The following is a 22,327-nucleotide window of genomic DNA, read 5'->3' as shown; positions in this document are numbered from 1 at the left end:
CAGGTTTTTAAAATATATATATATATATATATATATATATATATATTTTCATTATTTTTTAGGTTTAGTTTTTTTTCAAATTTATAGACATTTTTGTCTTACTGAAAAAATATTTAGGGTTATTTGTCTTTTTGTTAGTCTTATGGAAATATTGACATCTTTTGGTAGTTTAAAGAAAATATTGACACAATTGATAATTTGAAAGGTACATTAACAATTAATGGTAGTTTGAAGGGATCCATGCACTTCTTCCATCTTTTCTCTTTTGATTCACAAAATCTGTCATGGTACAAATTGCAGTCGTTTGAAGTTTATGAAATGGATTTTGGAAAACAAAAAATTGCAAGCTATTTTAGGACAAGGATTATAAAATTTATTAGACTACTACGACATTCTCTCATATCTAACATATTAAGGAGATTGCTTTGGAAAAATTAGATCTCAAATGTGAGAAACTGCCACATTTGATTGCAGTATACAAATCCAATTCCAGGGAAGAAAGCCACCAAAAAAAAAAAGAAAAAAAAAAGAAGGGCATACAACTAAAACGAGGAAATTATTGGACAGTCTCAATACAATAAAGCTATAAAACTGCCACATTGAAATAATTTGAGTAAAATCAGATTCTACAATATAAATCCCATTTTGGTGGGAGGAATGAGAGATTTTCTAACAAAGAAAGAGCGAGGGGAGAGGGATCATCAATATCCCTAGCAGTTTCCTGGGATTTCATTTCTTCCTGGAATTTGTGACAGGTCGTGGGTCAAGGCTTGTTAATTTCCATTAGTGGTTTTCTGAGATTTCTTCCTGAAATTTGCGATGCTGCAATTTGGACAAATGTACTCCAACCCATCTGTTTTAGCATAGTCCTGCCAATCACCATATAGATGTCAAGACAACAAAGATTCAAGTTTTTGAATCTACACATGCTGTCTGCGCATCTTATTTTTCATCCCCAACCCCCCCCCCCCCCCCCCCCCCCCATCGAGTGACTACTTCATGCAGATGGATCAAACAGGAAAGCTAGATGAAAGTAAAACCAAAAGCCAAGTTAAATTTGCAATTCATGACACCATACAATCACTCTAGGGGATGGGTTCCATTATGCTTCATGAGAAACAGAAATCAGTATCGTCTGTTGCAAATGTTTCTGAATACTGGTTCCAACTTCCAACATTGTCTTCACAAATTCCTGGCTCAACGATAATGGGTAATAATTAAACCAAAATCATCCCTGCTACAGGTTATCTTGACCTGACCTCTTGTTGACAACAAGGCCAATTTCTGTTCTAAATAGACCAACTTGATAACTCTTTGGCTGAGCTAAAACCAAAAAGTTCGTCAGAATCATTTGCAACCCCGGTTTCTGACACAAGAAGATGAGGTATGATATGTAGCTCTTCCAGAATTTGTTTGTTTAGGCTTGTTGGGGTTAGTTGCTGGTTCTGCTACTGATATGTAGCAGTAACGTGGTTTTTTTTTTCTACCTGTTGGGTGGATGTTGATCCAGTTTTGACTGGAGTGTAAGTGCTGGTTGTGTCTGGTTTATAAAGATTTCATTCATCCAAAAAAAAAATATGAAGTATATACTGCATCAAATTTAAACCATAAAAATACCTCAACTATTATTACATGTACCATTAGATTGCTCATGGAATTTGACATTATAGGTTAGCTACATGATTTAACTTGTTAAGGCGAGAAAATGTTTGACTTACAAGAAATCTTGCTAAGCATGTACTCTTTCATATAAAATACTACGGCATCCACCCAAATTTTATATAAGAACTTAAATAAGGCAAACATACCTTAAAAGCACCAAGCCCCTGCCTCCGATCACACCCGAAGTGAGCCCACTCGCCACATATACCACAGTTCACCCAATCACCACCTGCACTACTGTTACATGCAGACTCAAATTGTCAGTAAGGCATACAGTTTTTTCCGTACAGTATGCACACAGAGAGAGAGAGAGAGAGAGAGAGAGAGAGAGAGACCTGTGACACAACAAGCAGAATTCTCCGTCTACATCATCATGAGCGAATTCATATTCTAGAAGATAAGTTTCGTAATGCCTTTTTAGTGTATTCCCCACACCCTGATTATCAGCAGAAATACAGCTGAGTTCTCCATCTACATCATCGTGAGTCAATTCTCATTCAAGAAGATAAGCTTCCAAAATAGTAGCAAGTTACAACAAGCTAATAATTCTAAATTAATGATATCACCAAATAAAACCAGCCACAATATAATATCAGGAAAAGTTTGTTATAAAACTGCCAGAGTTACTTTCAGCCTGAGTCTATCCCCCTCAATTTACGTCATAAAGCTCAATAATTCATATATGAAATACGTGTGCCAGGTATAGCTTGCATATAAATACTAAAAAAATTTAGCAAACACTACCTAAAGATTGCAATTACGAAAGGCATTACTAAGTAATTTTGACATAAATTTTATAATTTAAGGTTCAACCTTCCATATTATACCTAACTCCAAATCTACGAATTTGCATAACATGCAAGTTAAAGCATCTCAAGAATAAAAGAGGAAAATAACGAAGAGAAGTTGAAAAAGCATACAGTCATTCTATTGGTCAGCGTGTGATTACGCATCTTTGAGAAAACCTGTCCTTTCCAATTGATGCCATTTCCAACATGAAAGCCTCCTCTTGAAACCACCTGAGGGACCAAAAATTTCAATATTACATCTTGGCAGATTTTCAATAAGCATTTTACGGCAAAGAAATTACCTCTCTATACAAGTTGAAAAGGTCAAGGCGCTTTGCATTGAGAATGGCATCAGGGAACTCAGCTAACCCACCTTGAGGAATGAGACGAGTATGTCCACGGAGGGTCAGAAACTGCATTACATCCCTCAGGAATTCCTCCTGCCAGAGGTTTAATGTTGGAAACGAATTAAAAGAAGAAAGTTGAGATATAGATATCAAAATTCCTTGTACATGTCTCACATCAAGTATGTAAAGGGATCCAACATTTCAGTCTAAGGTAGTGCAAATGGCTAATTCAATTACAAGATCTCATTGCCACAATCTATTCAATATTTCCTGTCAGGCTTTGTATTCAATACTTGGTGGATTAAACGAGAATTTTAGCCCCGTGAAATTGTTGGATGAGATCATACATGAGAAATAAGTATGGTTAAATGGGCTAATGTATTGAATTGATAATATTTTTTTGATAAGTAATTTAATCTCATTGAAAAGCACAGAAGATGCGCAACCCTAGTAAATAAGAAGTATACAAGAGAATCCTCTATCCAGTAGAAAAAGAATAACAAAGGTTCAAAAAGTTAGAAAAAACTAGAAGAAAAAAAAAAAAAAAAACCCTATTATGAGCTTTTATCTATGTGTAAAGGAAATTGAATATAATCTTTTTTAGTTCCACCACCAAAGTCTTTATCTTTAAAGCTTTGTGCATTTCGCTCTCTCCAAATACACCACATTAAACATAAAGGAACTAACCTCCAAAGTTCCAAAATGTCACGACGCCCCACCTGGCCTCCCCAACTCATCGACAACTCTCTCACCCTTCTAAGCATAACCCAATCAACACCAAACAAATTACATAGAACTCCATAAATCTCTTGCTACTTCACGATAAAGAAGAAGGTGATCGATAGACTCCCCATTTTTCTTGCACATACAACACCAATCCACCACAATGATGTTCCGCTTCCTCAAGTTATCCAATGTCAATATAATCCCTAAAGCCGCCGACCACACAAATAATGCCACTCACAAAGGAGCCTTAACTCTCCAAATACTCTTTTAAGGAAATGGGGAACCCGTAAATATGGTTAACACATGATACAACAACTTCACTTGTGACACTTGGAAGGGATCCAACATATTCTATCCACAACTCTTTGCCTTATTTGAGAGAATACATCTCAAAGAAAGAGGAGACCAACTCTACCTCCCAATCCTGACTAAAAATTATATTCCAATGAATACCTCCATTTCGGAATTGCATCAAATCCGCCACCCACGTGTCCTTACAACCTGCAATACTAAACAAATCCAAATAAGATATCTTCAATGGTTAATCCCTACACCACACGTCATGCCAAAAATTGAGATTTGACCAATCACCCACCTCAAATCTAACAAATTTTGAGAAAGTATCCCACCTTTCCTTATATATTCCACACATCCACTCCAAATAACCCTATTACCTCCTTGGAATACCAACCTCTCCTCAAATTATCATATTTAGTCTGTATCACCAATCTCCACAAAGCCTCATTCTCCATAGCATAACGCCATAGCCATTTACCCAACATGGCTCGATTAAATTGTATCAAGTTTCTAACACCCAACCCACCTGGTTTCATCGGGGTACAAATTCTTGACTAATTCACCAAATGGAACTTAAACTCATCACCAATCCTACCCCATAAAAAGTCTCTCTGAACTTTCTCAATCCTAGTAGCCACACTCACTGGAATAGGGAAAAGAGACAAGTAGTAAGTAGGCAAATTAGAAAGAGTGCTTTTTATCAAAGTCAATCTACCTCCTTTAGAGAAATAAGCCTTTTCCATCCAACCAACCGACGTTCAATTTTCTCATTATGCCATTCCAAATAGATGTATCCTTGTAAGACGCACCCAAAGGCAAACTCAAGTACTTCATCAGCAAAGACGATAGATACTCTACAGCCAAGAATGCAAGCCAAACCTTCTACATCTCTCACTTTGCCAACAAGAACTATCTCTGATTTCGCCAAATTAATTTTCAATCCCGATACAAATTCACAACATAAGAAAAGGCATCGCAAATGTCGAAGTTGTTTAGAATTTGCATCACAAATAGTCAAGGTATTATTTGCAAACAATACGTGGGAAACTAAAAGTTCTTCATTATTCCTTAACCCCACTGAAAAACCAAACAAAAGTCCCCTATCCATTATAGCAGTCATCATCCTACTGAACATCTCCATAACAACCACAAAATAACTGCAATAACGAGTCCCTCTGTCTCAATCCATAAGAAATAATAAAGAAGCCAAATGGTGAACCATTAATAAGAATGGAAAACTGCACCGTAAAAATACAATGCCCTATCCCATCCTTCCATTTCTCCCCAAATCCAACATCTCTTCAGCAAATATAACAAGAACTCCCAATTAACATGAACATACGCATTCTCCAAATTCAATTTACACAACTCTCCTAGTTTCCCCGATCTAATCTGACTATGCAGACACTCGTTAGCAACCAAAACTGAATCCAAAATTTGTCTACCTCTAATGAATGCATTCTGGGAATTTGATATAACCTTTCCCAAAACTGATTTTAACCTATTCGCCAGGACCTTGGAGATAATTTTATAAACACCACTCACTAAACTAATCAGCCAAAAATCTTTAACGTCCACAACTCCTGCCTTTTTTGGGATAAGGGAGACAAATGTAGCATTAAAACTCTTCTCAAACTTCATTCGACTATGAAACTCCTTAAAAACTGCAAAGATGTCCTCTTTCATAGTCTCCCAACACTTCTAAAAAAAATCCATAGAGAAACCATTAGGACCCGGAGCCTTATCACCATTCAAGTCCCTTACCACCTCCCACACATCAAAATCACTTTCCAACCAATTACTATCATCCGCATCAATGGAAAGAACAAGAGGCCATCCAATTTTGGCCACCAACTAAATTGTTCAGCATAAACTGTCTCATACAATTGCATTATATGCTCCCTTATTTCTATAGAGTCAGAAGTCATAGACCCATTAATTAACTAAAGAGTCCACTAAGCTATATCTTCAATGAGAATTTGCCACCCTTGGAAAAAAAATTAGTGTTTTTATCCCCCTCTTTCAACCACAAGGCTTTTGATTTCTGCCTCCAACTCACTTCTTCAAAAATGATAAATCTCTCTGATTCGTTAAACATATCTTCCTTCCTCAACCTCAGATAAAGGTCGCCCCTCTACAATAAAGTCCAGCTCCCGAATACCCTCCATAAGATCTTTCTTTTTCTTTCCCTACATTCACAAACACCTCCCCATTCCATTTCTTTAAGTTCGATTTCAAGGCTTTCAACATACACACCAATATATAACTAGGAGATCTATGAAAATTATATGACAACCACCAGGGGTGGAGCCAGCATTTGGGATTTGGGGGGGCAAAACTAAAAAAATGAAAATTTTAGGGGTAAAATTTTAATTCTTTTTTTTTTTTTAGGAATTTTTTTTTTTTATTTTTTTTTTTGGGGGGGGGGGAACCTTGGGCCTTGGGGGGGTTAGGCCCCCCCAAGGCCCTTGGTAGCTCCGCCCCTGACAACCACCATGTTTTCACCTGCTCCACAATGCCCTCTGATTTCAACCACATATTTTCAAATTTAAAATACCTACTACCACCACCCCATACACTACAATCCAACATCAGAGGATAATGATCTAGTAGGATTCTAGGGAGTGTCCTTTAAGAAACATCAGGAAATCGTTCTTCCCAATCCAGATAGAGAAGAAATCTATCAATTCTAAACCATGACTGCACATCATGATTATTAGACCAAGTATCCCACCTACAAGTGGGATGTCCATTAGTCCCTAATCAAATATAAATTCTAAAAACTCCAACATAGCTACTGATTGTATAGACTCGCCTAATTTTTCACACAGAAAACAAATGGCATTGAAACCACCTCCAATACACCACGACAACTCCCACCAACTTATAATGACAACCAATTCTTCCCAAAGATACCTCCTTTCAACATCATCACATGGACGATACACCCCCAAAAAGGCCCATTCAACTTCTAAAAGAATACACTAGTGGAAAATTTCTCACGCAATCCTCACTCTTCTCCACCACCCGCCTATTCCACATTAACAAAATCCCACCTAATGCCCCTCACGACCCCAAATATGTCCAATCCACTTGTTGGCATCCCCCATAAGCTATGAATCACCTCCCTAGAAATATACTTCAATTTTGTCTCCTATAAAAACACAATGTTCGCCTTCGAATCTCTAAGAAGACTTCTAATCCTCAATCTTTTCTCCTTCTCATTTAGCCCTCTTACTTTCCATGACAGTATTTTGAGGTTTCATAAAGAATTGTCCCTTTCCTCTGCCTCTATTAGATTGTCCTCCCTTTATATCATAATTAACTAAGCACAACAACCTCTTTAGCTCCGGCTTTCCTTTGCTCGTTGTCCTAAAGCAAACATATGGAACACAAACTGATCCGTTCTGAAGTCTGCTTGCTTCAGTCACATAAAATAGAGCCAACATTTGATCCTCAAAGCCCTCGCACGACAACCCCACTACATGACAAAAATTATTCACCCTTTCAAACACACAGTCTGAAGACATTGACTGAGGCACTTCCTGTTCTTCAATCCTAGGGTTTACTACTAATGTCTCATTTTCCTTCACCTCCTTGTCGGGCATAGCCGAGTAATTCTAGACGTCATATACATGTCCCTCTAATAATGATGTGGCTTTTAAAAGCCACATCATTATTAAAGGGACCTGAGTATGACGTCTAGAATTACTCGACATAGCTACCACTGCCAAAAAAGAGTGATTCATCTCTTTTCCACTCAAATTCATTTCCTGCACCTCCTTTGAAGTCAAACTTTCTAACCTCCCTTCCCCCAACTCGTTTTCCAAAGGAACCATGGAGCACCAGGAGACCAACTCATCGTACACTCTCTATCACCTTCTCCAGTATCTGAAACACCATTCATAATCTGATTATTCACTATTTCTTTAACAAATGAAGAATCTTTCTGCTAAACTAAAGAAAATCCTAGAAACAATCCCTCTTTCAAACACCCATTCACCTGCACCCTTAATTCTACGAACTCATCCCTGACCCATCATTGGTAAACAAGCCTGATAAAACTAGTTCCAAGGACCCAGCTTACCTAACAGCTTCAACATTGACCTCTAATCCTACGCCAGCCCTTTCTGCATAAAACCCAAGATTTCTGGTATTTTCTGCCGTCTTAGGCCGAGAGCTTGAATGAATCACCCTAGCTGGAACTTCATCGACGAGGTCTGACTTAAGCCTAGAAGCTTCATCAATTTGATGTACTGTGCTTGCAAGAGAAGGCTTCGAACCTGCCAGAGAAACTTCTATCTCCCCGGAAGTGTGACCTTGAATTTTCCCCTTGCCGGCGAGTTTGGGTATATACCTTCATTTATAGACCACAACATTACTCTGTCTAGGCCTAATATCTTTCATTTTATACAGTTTGGCCTCCACATTATAACTTTAGGCGTTTGTGGGTCTTGGCGAGAGTTAGAGCCCTTGGACTGGATATTTTGATCTCCCCCTATGGCAATGGCCTTCGGTCCCACAGTCCCTCCAAGTTTAAAAGAACACAGGGCCAAATTTATATTACCCACTCCTTCATACAAGTCTGCTGAATCCTTTTTTCTGGCAAGTTATAATTAGGCCCAAAAGACAAGTGGCCCACCTCTAATCTTTCCAAGCAACAATCCACTTTCCTTTTAAGTGCAACCAATAAATTCTTCATAGACCATAATTCAAATACTTCACCCAATTTGGCCAACGAGATCTTCAAGCTGTCGTCTCCTTCTTTATTATTGTGAATGTCGGGTAACACCTTCTGCTCATTCCTTCCATATCCATCATCCCTCTTCCATATTTGCTCCTTTGAATTACCCACTCTACCCTTGCCTAAATAATCTAATTCCTGAGACTGCCCCTTCTCTACCAAAGCGTCAACGTACGATCTCCTTCCTTGATCCATCATCGAGTCCTTTGCTGGTAGCGGCGGAGTCCCACTTAGTCCATTCGTCTTTGAACCACCATTACTCCTTCGAAAACCATACCCATACTCCCATCATCTACAACCGAATCAAAAAAGCGCTACCACATTTCTCAACTCGACGCAAATTTGCTCCACCCTTTACCTTTTTGGCCCTCTAGAACTAGGGGTGAGCATTGGGGGGGGGGGGGGGGAGGGTTTCCCTTTTTTGGCCCCGCCCCGCACCCCTGCGGGTTCACAAAGTCACACCCGTGCCCTGCTGAAGATCAATGGTATCCGTGCGGTGCAGGGTTGGTGCGAGGAGGGGTGGTGCGGGTTATCCCCAATTCAAGCCAAAACTTGAGAAACCAGCAAACGATTCAAACCAAAGTCAGATTCATTCAATACCTAGAAGTCTAGAAGCATGAGAAATTGAAACAATTGAACTATCTAAACAGAGATAAAAAAAAAAATGTACGTGCGCGGAAAATTACCACTCTTTGAACCATTTAACGGCGGGGATCATCACTTCGCCCTTTGCTCTCCTTATGCATTCAACGTGAGCACTGTGAATCGACGACGAAGAGGCCTTTACGGTTAGAGACTTAGAGAGTTTTGGGTTCGGATTTCGACCTCGGAAGAATAAAAAGGGCGAGATTTTAGGAGAGCAACATGAAACACCAACCAAATCTGGAGCACCATTGGAGTAGATGTAGGAAATCGTGAAGAAGAAGAAGAAGAAGAGGCGAAGGGGTGCGGGGTGCAGCACTAGGAAGTAGGAAGAAAAGAAAGGAAAAAATGAAGAGGGGCTCGGGGGGGGGGGGGGGGGGGGGGTGCAGCGCTAGGGTTAGGGATTTCCAGATTTCACGTTTTTAAGTTTTAACATACATTAATATATATATATACACGGGGCGGGGACCTGTTAATTTTCCAACGTTTCACCACGCACCGCACCATGCGGGGAAACGAGAAACGCACCCGGGAACCGCGTGTTGAACGCGATTTGTAAGAAAAATAGGGCGGGGCGAGGCGGTTTTCCCAGGTTAGGGCGGGTCCTACTCAGCCCTATCTAGAACAACGATGAAGCCACATCACCCTCCTCCATATTCCGCCAGAGCCATGTACCACCCATGGCTATTCGGGCACCTTTGCGCAATATAAGCCCTACTTCCAACCCTTAGAAACCAGTAAAACTCCCTCAAATTCTCCCCTTTTAACACCTCCACCTCCACCATAACCAATAACCACACCACGCTTGACTTGCCCAGAACCACCGCTCTAGAGACCCCTCCGCTCCTCTTGGTGATGCGTAAACCCAAAAACCCCTCTTTAATCACCAGCTCAAACGTTGTTCATTTCAGCATAGAAATAACTCGCATAACCCATCGCCATCTCTAATGCTACAACATAACCAAAAGACAAAACTGCAAAATATCCGATGAGTATAAAGCCATAGTATATCTAATTCATAAACCTCATTCTCACTCTATTAATGGAAGTTAGTGGCGTATTATATATGAAGTGACAATATAGAATGTTGGAGTCCATGTTTTGGGTCTAAATAACATTGTAGAAAAGACAAAGCTGAAGATGATATGAATTACACAAGGGAACTGGCAAAGAAACCAATGAACAAATCATTAGCTGATAAGAATCATACAACTTATTTGTTTTTGTAATTGCGAGCACAATCTGTCCATACAACATTCTAGTGTGTATACACACACACACAATTCTTATCCATGCTTCACAGGATTCAAGTGATGTTCCACACAAATGGCATGCATAACCACATATATTAGATATGTGACTCAGTGACTTTAAAAGAAAATGGTTCTCCACCTGCTCAAAAATATGGAAATGAAACCACTTCAATGGTGACACTGAACAATGCCCAACCATGCTCTAAGAAGTGGAGACCAAATGACTAACCTCTGAGCATACATGAATGGGGGATCTGCCACAATCATGTTTCTTCAAGGGTAGCGGATTTAAAGAAATAATCTGTTGGGCATGAAAAGAGCTAGACAACCGTTTCCTTTGTGTGACAGCAGGGCCAACAATACTATGCTTTGAAGGGGCAACTGGAAGATTAGCTTCTCCTTGATCTCCATCATATCTTTCTGGCTCAGAAAATCTAGAAAAATGTAGCATCTTATGACGATGACTGTGAGGGATTGGCCTCATTGCTGCAATACTAGGTTTCTGTCTACCACTACCTTCATTTTCCCATTTCGGGCCACTAAAGGTGACAGGTTTTATTTTTCGGCATGGCTCAGATCTCTTTCTACTAGGGGCAGGAGGCATCAAACAGCTGGGGGACACAGCAGGAAAAGAATTGTTTGGATGATGTTCTTTGCCCTGCCTTGTACAAAAGAAAAGAAGGCGTTCAGCATCATCTTTTTCAAAAGAAGCCACTGACAAGCCTTCAGTGCTAGCTATTCCCAGCACAACTAAGCTGCGGTAAGACACATCTGGTGCCAGCTGCCTCAAAACCTGTGGAAAGAATTCCAAGGAAATGACCATTAAGTACAAAAGAATAAACTCACATCATAACAAGGGCTTAAATCAAGCCAAACCAACTTAGAAGTTCTCGGGTATCAACTACACATCCTTTTTATTCTAAACACAGATATAGAATTAAATTCCTAAAATTTTGGGGCTGATATTAGCAAAGGGAAAATGCTTGATTGAGCCACATACACAGAAAAACATCAAGCAAACAAGTTACCATTTTTCTGAACAGCAATAAGCAAACATCATTTAGTTATCACATGCACCACTTTATCTAGCATGAAGATGGATAATTGAACCCAAAATTTCATTCCTATTCCAATGGGTTTTAGCACCTGGCTAGGTGGCATCTTCACTGCTGCACTTAAACAAAGGTCAATAAAATAAGAGAAATGCTGGAGTTCCCAAATTTTTCATCCAAAATTACTTATCAAAAAAAAAAAATCATCCAAAATTTGGTCCCCAAATTATGTGTCTAAATCCCATGAGATTGTGACACATTTTCCAAAATAATAGATCACATGAGATCGTCATTTGGGGACCAAATTTTGAAGAAAAAATTTGGGAAGTGTAGCATTTCTCATAAAATAAAGACTTCCAAAAACCCGTCAAAAATATATTGCAGTCTACAAGAACTATACACACACACCTATACATCCAATAAAACTTTAAAATATTCTATCCCAAGAACCAATTTCTTGGTGAATTATTAAGTAGGAATTATTTGACCATTGCCAGGAGCATACTCTCGCTAAGGTTAGAATTCCTGCATATGGTATGATTGTCATAACAAAAATTGGGACCATATTTTCATGGCCTGAATAAAGAAATTATGTATAAAGTTTTTTTTTATACAAGTATTAATTATGTGTAAAGTTGACATGAATGTATAGGTCTAATAATCAGTATGTATACTTGTATTTTTCAAATTACTTAGAAAAAATACCTACCACCCAAGGAAATTGAAGATTATTGCTCAAATAATTTTTTTTTTTCGTTCGAAAAAAATTTAGCTGGGCTCTTAAATCCTTAAACAAGGACAATACATGACATTCTACGTTTCCATCTAGTATAAGAATCTCCAATAGATACTTGATAACATCCTTTCTAAGATAAACAAAAGAAACGTGCCAAATAAAATTGGTTTCTGAGTAAACTTAATAATTTTGTGGATTTACTGGATCCAAAAATTCTTGAGGGGCTTTTGCCTTTTTCTTAACAAAATAAGTAGAGAGAAAGTGTAATCTGCAAAGTGCAGTGTAAAAAGGTTAGGAGCCATGTAACCTGTGAAGCCCACGTGGGAACCTTCAGGCAAACTTCAAAAACACTTGCACCACAGGCTATTGAGGCAGACTTCCGTGGCTCAGAAAAAGGCAATTTGGTTCCATCACAGCTGGGTAATGCACGGACTAGCTGACTTTTCTCAATGAGCTCATTCTTTATATGATTTTCCAAAATCTGAGGAGATCCAAAAAACAAAATGATAAAATATACGATACAAAAATGTGTACTTACAAACCTAAAGAGTCCATAAAACAGACACATCAATAGCAACCCACATCAATAAAAATAATTTATCCTTGCCTGATCATTAAAACAAGTCTGTGCACTACCAGACACTAAAAGTGATATGCTAGCAGAACTACAGGTTGATAAATCACATTGCATGGTCATGACACCACGAGAAAACATCCCTGCTTGTAGAGGCGGAGGTGGAGCACTGCAAATGATAATGCCATTAGTGAGCTGAAAAAATTAATAAAATATAATGTAAGAAAGAAACTAATTATAATTATATATAACATAAAAACACAACATCATAGCATTGAAGGAAATGCAGTATGTGGGTTGAAATTGTTAGTCACTAAAAACTTCCCACTCAACTGAAAAACATATGCCATGACACTAAAGAATAAGGTGTTCAAAACCTGTCACTGGTCTAAAGTTATTTAATACCTTGCCTTATTATGAAGTTTACTCCCACGTATCTGAAGAACAAGAAGGAGAAAAAGGTGAGATTTGTAAGTAGGAAGGAAGAAAGAATGAAGAGAAAATGACAAAGTACAGCTAGCAACCTTAGAATGAGTACAATAGGAAAAAAAATGGTCTAATAATCCTGAAAACATATATGATGATAGGCCACTCAGCACATGCATGCTGAACAATTGCATTAATGTTCAACCAATATAGTGTAATGTTTAAGACATAAGAATCAAATTGTTTATTGTAATAACTAGATATACCTGTACTAATTTTATCTTCTATATGATATTTGCAGATGACCAACTAAATCTGATTCAAACAAGTGATGAATTTAACATGAAAATTTTGAAGGATGATTTGGTGTGCAAGCTCGTGAAGCAAAGGAACCAAATAAAAAGTAAATAACATTTGGAGTCAAAAATTATTTTACTTCAATAACTCTTCTGTATTTTTCTTTCCAGAAATCTGGTTGGGGGGAGGAGAGGTCAGTGACCAACTTTCACGGGATTGTGCCGCCAGCAAGGCTAGTCATACTTTATGTACTAGTGCAGACAAATTATTCACAGTCAAACCAAACCAATTGTGAAGCCATGAGTAACATGAAAGTCCGAAAGTGATGATTCCGCAAACGTATACGACTATTTACCATCTATATAAGGTGAGATTGAGGAACTTGGATGACAAAAGAAAAACCAAACAAACAAACAAAAGCAAAAGAAATAAACCAGGAAACTGTTGCATAATGCTTACTTCTATGCTCAAGAGAGCATTAAGTCCATCCTCCAAAGATCCTAATAAGCACGCATCCTGGAAGAGTATAGTTTGTAAACAGTACATCCCACAAAGTATTCGTAATATGCTCTAACCATGTAACAAGTACAACACATGAACTGAAAACTATGAAACGAGACTTACCAGTGCGCATGGAACTCCACAAACAAGAAACCTCATGATCACATCCTTATCATATATCTTTATAGCAGGAAGAGTCCCAGAAGAGCTTTCTTCTTCCTGCACATCTACCTCAGCTGGAGCAACATCAATCTTGGGAGGGTCCCCAAGCAAGCATGGTCCCAGCTTACCACTAGCCTTCTGGCTATTACAACGTAAGCCATTGCTGTTACGTACACAATACAGCCTAAAAGATGCAAGAGCAAGCTGGAACGCATCCCATGTATGACTGCATGAACTGCAACGCAGAACAGAGCCTAGTCAGCAGAAGCTTAGACATGTCATACTGCTAACAAATAATATTTAGTCCATCTTCTAGCAGGACCATAAACCTAAATATGGTATTCACTGGTCAAGATAAACTACGTTCACTCCCAAATCACATTGAGGCCCCGTTTGTTTCAGCGTAAACTGTTTTCTGATTTTTCGAGAAAACTGGCTATTTTCCGCCGTTTGTTTGCAACCTGAAAATGGTTCAGAAACCATTTTCTGACATTTAACTCGTACGAAAAATAACCAAATATTTCATATATAATTTCACAGAATCATGTTAACTTATAAATACCAACTTTCATTCACAACATAAAAAAATATACTGTCAGAAGAGTGATAGGCTTCATCTATTTCATGAGTAACAGAAGGTCATACTCACAACAATGTTTGAATGAGTGTGATTTTTAAGATAGAAAATGAAGTTTGCCATGTTTTGAAGAAAACAGTGCAAGCATGAATACCAAAATTAAACATCTTTGAAACAATCTTTCAGCAATAAGACAAAAATGAACCAAAGGTCAATAACATAAACATATCACTTTTACAAGATCTTGGAAAAAATGAACCAATGATTAATAACATAAACATATCACTTTTACAAGATCATTAAAACTCAGACAAAGAATTATGTAAGGAATCCATATATTAGAAATGTATAAGCTCCTATGGCTTGCTGAGAAAAGTCAAGGAAATAAGATTGACTAAAATTTAGTAATTTTAGATTAATTCAGTATTTGGGGTCCAAAATAAAGAAAGAATTTAAAACAGAAACCCATAAAACGAATTTCAATTCAGCTTGGCCATAATGCCTAAAACACCCATTGGCTTAGCTGAGCTTCAACCATAACCAGCCAAAAAATAAATAAATAAATAACTTCAACGACAAAAAACAATATTAGATTTCAATTTTGGAAAGAGGGAGCTCAGAAATTTGCTAAAACTTACAAATAGAACCGATGATTCCACAATCAGAAATATGGGATTACGAGCTCTGCTTTCCTTTTTTCTGATTCTGAAAACAGAGAGAGTTTAGAACCCCGATTCTCATTTTAAGATACAATTCCTCAGCCCAAAACACAGATACAGTTCACAAACCAGAGGATCCCAGCAAACACTAAATCAACTTGCAATTGTACGTTGCATGTACTAACAACCAGTTTACAAAGTACAAGGGATAAATATAGTCTACTTTGAGCAAGCCACGCATGTCAGAATAAGAAAAGGCATCAACTAGGACAAAAAAGAAGCAAAGACACGAAGCTTGGAATATACATCATCACAATCAACACCATATATTAGCTAAACAGACCAAGTTAACAACTCAAAATCAGTGTTTTACAATGACAAAAGAAATGATGCAGAGAAAACAATGTAAAGAGGAAGGTACTCTCACTTGGCTGTGTAGTGGATTACGCGTGCAAAAATGAGAGGGGAGCACGGAAGAAAAAATCTGAGAGTGACAGAGAGCTTTTGAGGAGAAGGAGGTGTGGGATGTTATCAGGTATTTGAATGGAGATAAGGCGCCGGGCCCTGACGGATTCACTGCGGCTTTCTTTCAAAAGTGTTGGGATTTTTTAAAAACTGACATTATGGATGTTTTTGCAGAATTTCATGCTCGAGGCAAGCTTGAAAAGAGTCTGAATGCTACTTTTGTCACTTTGATTCCTAAGAAGACTGGTGCCATGGATGTGAGAGATTCTCGCCCTATTAGTTTGGTAGGGGGGATTTACAAGATTATTTCAAAGGTTCTTGCAAACAGATTTAAGTCCGTTGTGGGCAAGATTATCTCCAACACACAGAATGCGTTTATTGGTGGTCGACAAATATTAGACTCCGTGCTTATTGCAAATGAATGTGTGGATAGTCATATTCGATCGGGGGAACCTGGTCTTCTGTGTAAGCTGGATTTGGAGAAGGCTTATGATCACGTGAACTGGGACTTCTTGCTTTATTTGTTGCAGAAATGTGGTTTGGGGGAAAAATGGAGGGAGTGGATACGTTTTTGTATTTCTACGGTGAGATTTTCTATTCTTGTAAATGGAACCCCAGCCAGTTTTTTTAGTAGCTCTCGTGGGTTGCGACAAGGAGATCCTCTTTCTCCTCTGTTGTTTGTGGTGGTTATGAAGGCTTTGAGTCGGATGCTGACTGCCGTATTGGATCAGGGTAATTTGACAGGGTTCTCGGTGGGCTCCAGGGATTCCGAGGCCTTAGTTGTGAATCACCTGCTGTTTGCGGATGACACTTTGATCTTTTGTGACGCTCAAGAAGAACAGATTCGACATCTGGGATGTATTTTCTTATGCTTTGAGGCAGTTTCTGGCTTGAGAATTAATTTAGGAAAATCAGAAATTGTTCCTATTGGTGGAGTAGAGGATTTCGAAAGGCTGGCTATTCTTCTTGGATGTCGGGTTGCTTCTTTGCCTATGACTTATTTGGGTTTGCCGTTGGGTGCTTCTTATAAGTCCACCTCTATTTAGAATGGTGTTATCGAAAAAATGGAAAGGAGGTTGGCGGGTTGGAAGCGGATATATTTGTCGAAGGGTGCCCGGTTGACTCTTATTAATAGTACGCTCTCCAACATCCCCACATATTACTTATCATTGTTTCCTATTCTAGTAAGGGTGGCTAATCGGCTTGATAAAATCCAAAAGGATTTTCTTTGGGGTGGCATTGGTTACGAGACCAAATTTCATCTAGTAAATTGGAACAAGATTTGTACACCTTTGCATGCAAGTGGGTTGGGAGTTCACAATTTCATCCAGTTCAATCGAGCTCTCTTGGGTAAGTGGTTGTGGAGATATGGTAGGGAGAGAGAGGCTTTATGGCGTTTGGTGATTGATGCCAAATTTGAGAGTTTAAAGGGGGGGTGGTGTTCGAAAGAGGCTTCGGGTTCGTTTGGAGTAGGTGTATGGAAACATATAAGGAGGGGGTGGGAAGAATTTTGTAATTTTGTTCGTTTTGAACTGGGGAATGGATCAAATATTAGTTTTTGGCAAGATGGGTGGTATGGGGATAGATCCTTGAAGCAATGTTTTCCAGCTCTTTTTAGTATAGCAAGGAATAAAGACGCGACGGTGGAAGATAATTTGGTGGTGTATAATGGTGTTATTCAGTGGAATGTTCTCTTCACCCGACAAATCCAGGATTGGGAGGTGGATATGGTCCTTTCTTTCTTCGATCGTCTATATTCCATTTCGGCTCGACATGGGGAGGGTGACAGGTTAGTGTGGAATCCCTCTAAAAAAGGTTTTTTTGAGGTGAGATCCTTCTACAAAGAGCCTATTAGGAAAGATGGCCCATTTGATCCGTATTTCCCTTGGAAGAACATTTGGCGTGTTAAAGGCTCCAACAAGGGTGGCCTTCTTTGTTTGGTCAGCTGCTTTGGGAAAAATTTTGACGCATGATAACTTGCGTAAGAGGAAGGTGATAGTTATTGAGTGGTGTTGTTTATGTAAGAAGAGTGGGGAGTCTATTGATCACTTGTTGCTTCACTGCGAGGTCGCCCAGGCTCTTTGGAGCTACGTCCTTATTTTATTTGGGGTTGAGTGGGTTATGCCACGAACGGTGTTGGAGTTGCTGAATAGTTGGGGGGCGGCGATTGGGGGTGGTCATGCTGTAGAGGCTTGGCGGTTAGCTCCTTTGTGCTTGCTGTGGTGTATTTGGAGGGAGCAGAATGCTCGACTGTTTGAAGATGTAGAGACATCCATGGTAGAGCTACGGAAGTGGTTGCTCAATACTTTATTTTTTTGGATAGCGCCCCATCATAGTTTGAGTGTTTTTACTTATGTAGACTTTTTAAATTTATTCTCTGTTCGTCCCTTTTAGGGGTTCTCTTGTATACTTCCCGTGTATAAGGGTTGCGCCCCTTTGCGCTTTTTATAATATAATTGCAATTACTTATCAAAAAAAAAAAAGAAACAATGGGGGCATAAAAATGAGAGCGAGGGGTAGAAAAGGGGTAGTGCGTACTTTTGTGAGGCCCATTCTTCTGCGCATAAAACGTTTTCCCCCTCGCCCCTTTTACATTTTCAGTGTTCAGTGGAAAATATTTTCGGGTTAACCACTATTTTACGCCGCGCCAAACAAACAAAATACAGGAGGAAAGTATTTTTTGAAAAATATTTTACGCTAAAACAAACAAGGCCTTAATAGAAAATTCCTTCAAATCCAACTACTTTCATTGCGTCTTTGCCAATTTACTGGTTACTTATACGGAACTTAGTGGCACAGAATCCAATGAAAGAGTAGATGATTATACCTTTGTACCACTGACAAAAGTGAGTGACGGAAATGACACGCTGCATAACAAGAAAATGTATCTTTCCAGTATATAATGTAAGGAACTCCCTGCCAAAGACAAACACCAAAGTTCAACAACATTTTGAAAAAAGGCATTAAACCAGTACAGGTTCCAACCTTCAAATCCCAACTAACAATCTCTCTTTCCCCCAAGATAACAACATCGTCCAATATAATCAAATGAAAAAACATATATTGAATTGCCTAAAATCGACATAACCTTAGAATGAAGTGCCTCTGCCAATTTTTCACCATTGGGGATTTCTAAATAAACCTGCGCAATCATTTGAGAGTAAATATCATTACTACTTGAGCCAAACAATCGCCAAAAACTGTAAGAAATGAAAAAGAGACTCAATCTTGTGGTAGTAATATGATATGGGATACAAAAAGGCTGCCTATGAATTCTTTGAGCTTAATTGAACAATTGCGAGATATGCTTTCTAATTGACTCCTCACAAGCTAACATTATGGTAACCGCTGTCAAAAACTTGTCAAGTTCATAGCTACAAATCAATTTCAAAACAGATCTGCAGGCCTGCAGTACAGTGTGTTGATAATATTGAAGCTACACAAGCTCACACATAATCCATTCAACATAAATTCAAGTTTTAAGCACCAGGTTAATAAGTTCACTTAATTCCAGACGGCAGATTACAACTGAGAATCATAGAATGATAAACCACTTACAACGGTTGGCAATGAGGAACCAAACAGTCCGCACAAGGTTTCTGTAGTGGACAAATCAATATCTTCCCATACCAGAGACCCAATTTCTTCACTGCAGGCAAGTTGCTCTCCTTGCAGATAAACAAAATTGGGTTCTGATGATTCAAGAACTTGCTGGAACTCATGAGTACTCGGATTGGTCAGAACTCGAACCTGCATTCAGATATGAACATAATGTTAAGACCTTAAACACAATCTACTGAAAACCCATTATCAGCAACAGGAATTTACAACAATGGATCAAATTATACACCTCGAGACGCCCAAATGAAGTAAGCTCCGGAAACGGGTATCTTGGTGGATTTTGGGAAACTACCGGCTTCTGATTCTGCTTATTATCAGAGACTTTTCCACAGAGAACTGCTAGCAGACTACAATGATTTCTTGAAGGGCCTTGAGCATGGAACATCATGTATGCATGCCAGACAACCCCAGAAACAAATTGAAAAAGGAACTAATGCCTAAAACACCCCATTTGCTGTAAAACTCAGAGGTTATTTATTTAGCCTCTCTCCAAATCCAAACCTAGTTGATTGTGGTGGCGTAAAAAAAGGGTGATGGACAAGCTTCTTTCTTGCATTCAGATACAACGAAAAAGCGTTGAACAATTACTTACAAGCTGAGACTAAGGAGAGATCAACGACCCAAATGGTTAAAACGATGTTAAAATACGAAACAAAACGAGGAAAGAAGCAAAAATCCAGGGACAATCCAAAAAACCAAAAGCGAAGGAACAAAATCCCAGAGGAAACACCGAAACAGTGAAGGAACGCTATATACGGTCTAAAACTAATACGGATAAAGAAATCTCATCAAAACCGCAAAGCACATCTCTACCTCTATTTCTTCAATCATTATCTCTTCGCGCGTTACCAATTGCCCCCGCCGCTACAAAAAGGTCAAAAAAATTCATCCATAATATTAAAAAAAAATAAAAATAAAAAATCGTAATAAGTAAAGAATTGAAATCAAATTAAATCAGGCTTCCTGTTGAGGAAAACGTGTGTGTGAGTTTTAACTACAGTCGCAATGAGGACATTTATTAGTAAAGCCCACCGCATGAGAATAGAGATTGTTCGAAAACCATCATCATCTTTATGACAAAACTTCATCATAACCCAAACTCCTCCCGAATTGTAAGTATATAGATATATGTAAAATACGCACATAAATATAGTAAAAGGAACAAATCTCGACGACTTGTCAAAACATCGCACCACATTTGGATATTATAGTCTCACTATAAATATTCCGAAAGAAATGAGTGTTGTTGCCGTTGGGTTTACCTTTTACTCTATTTTTTCTTTTTCTTTTTTCGTGTGTGATTGTGTATGGATTTTGAGACAATCCCATGACTTTAGACTGCGATTCTCGTAATCCAAAACTTTTCTTCGCGTCGTCGTCATGATCGTCGTCGTGTTCGCAGTTTCTCTCACCGTTGGTGTCTGATGAGTGATGAGACACACTGACACAGTCATTTTACCCGGTAAGTGTGTGCCCCCTGCAACATTTTCTACTGGGAAAGACTAACGTTATATATACTATATTCTTATATCATAATTAACATATAAAATGTCACCGTAATAATTAATTCTTAATTTTTTAAAAGAAAAATCATGATTTATCAAAATATTTGTCAAATTTATAACTATCGCATCATCTTTATAAGATAATTATATAATATAAATGTTATTTTTAAAATTATCATTTTTATCTTTTCTTCTAACATTATGCATTTGAAAAAGAGTAATGTTGTCTACCACATTTTACTACACATTTATCCAACAATTGATGTGACAGTTCTAATTAATCTTTAATTTTTTTTTTTTTAATAATGACTGATCCAAGAGTTTGTTGGGACTACAATATTAATATTGTTGGATTGTTATGTGATCAAAATGTGATTTTTAGTATTACGCATTTGAAAAATAGTAATGTTATATACTACATTTTTATTCCACGATTATCTCATAATACTGACGTGACAATCCCAATTAACCAGGAATGGAGTCATAATTTTTTATCGGGAGGGGCCAAAGCATTAATGAAAAATATATTAAGATTAAATATCAAATTAATATATATGAAAATAGTATCCATTTAGTGTTACCAAAGAATAAACAAAATAATTGTTTTTTAATATATTTCAATCTTCAACTCGTACACTTATAAAAATATAATATGTTATTCTTTTAGATCTCAAAAATCATCTACGATTGAATGTGTTAAATTTTGTAGCAATTTCTCTTTCGATATATAACATCAAATAATTAATCAATAATTTATCTTCAATTTTGTTGTGAAGCACAGTTTTGACAATATTCAATTTGTTTTATAGAGAAAATTGGGTATTTTTAGTAATTTTCTGTTCCATTCCAATAAGGCCATATGTGTTTTCCATGAACTAAATAATATGATTAGCTATTTTATTTCATATTATTCTATTCACAGTAATAACTATTTATTTATTATATATATATATATATATATATATATATATATATATATATATATATATATATATATAGAGAGAGAGAGAGAGAGAGAGAGAGAATAACTATTAATGTTATTAATAAAATAGTCATTCTACATACTGAACGAGCCCTAACCATATTAAATTAAAAAAAAAATGATATTTTCATTACAAGAGTTTATTCCGTATAATAAATATGCATTTTAAGGTAGTGTAGGAACTTAATTATGCCATCAACTACATTATATGAGCAGTGTTTCTTGTCACCGCATGTCTTTCTTGTGTCATTTTAAAATTGATGTACTTTTAAAAATTATTATTATATTTGTGATAGATCACTATTGAATTT

The 22,327-nt window shown here is 37.7% G+C and overlaps 1 protein-coding gene across 2 annotated transcripts; it reads right to left on the bottom strand.

Moving 5' to 3' along the window:
- Positions 1–448: 448 nt before the first annotated feature.
- LOC133857617 (AT-rich interactive domain-containing protein 4) lies at positions 449–20,994 on the bottom strand. 2 transcript variants are annotated; one of them, XM_062292887.1, is made up of 16 exons: positions 20,562–20,994; positions 19,759–20,393; positions 19,467–19,658; positions 18,997–19,050; positions 18,736–18,824; positions 14,169–14,442; positions 14,004–14,060; positions 13,227–13,258; positions 12,855–12,990; positions 12,555–12,728; positions 10,689–11,252; positions 2,753–2,890; positions 2,583–2,681; positions 1,998–2,098; positions 1,809–1,899; positions 449–869 (listed from the first exon to the last, which is right to left on the bottom strand). In XM_062292887.1, the coding sequence occupies exons 2-16, from the start codon at positions 19,915–19,917 to the stop codon at positions 774–776; spliced, it is 2,256 nt and encodes a 751-aa protein (XP_062148871.1). In that variant the 5' UTR covers positions 19,918–20,393; positions 20,562–20,994; the 3' UTR covers positions 449–773. The 2 variants fall into 2 exon arrangements, 1 of the variants encoding a protein (XP_062148871.1); XR_009898358.1 differs by lacking the exon at positions 449–869 and having other exon boundaries at positions 1,998–2,133.
- Positions 20,995–22,327: the final 1,333 nt, after the last annotated feature.

Source organism: Alnus glutinosa, chromosome 14 (genome assembly GCF_958979055.1).
Source record: "Alnus glutinosa chromosome 14, dhAlnGlut1.1, whole genome shotgun sequence".
In the NCBI taxonomy this organism is placed as follows: Eukaryota; Viridiplantae; Streptophyta; class Magnoliopsida; order Fagales; family Betulaceae; genus Alnus; species Alnus glutinosa.
This window is presented reverse-complemented; position numbering and strand designations above follow the sequence as displayed.

Coding starts and splice junctions, on each gene's coding strand:
- LOC133857617 (XM_062292887.1), bottom strand. CDS start 19,917: ATGATGTTCCATGCTCAAGGCCCTTCAAGAAATCATTGTAGTCTGCTA. Junction 14,061..14,168: donor GTGGAGTTCCATGCGCACTG/GTAAGTCTCGTT, acceptor ATACTCTTCCAG/GATGCGTGCTTATTAGGATC. Junction 2,891..10,688: donor CCATTCATGTATGCTCAGAG/GTTAGTCATTTG, acceptor AACCTCTGGCAG/GAGGAATTCCTGAGGGATGT.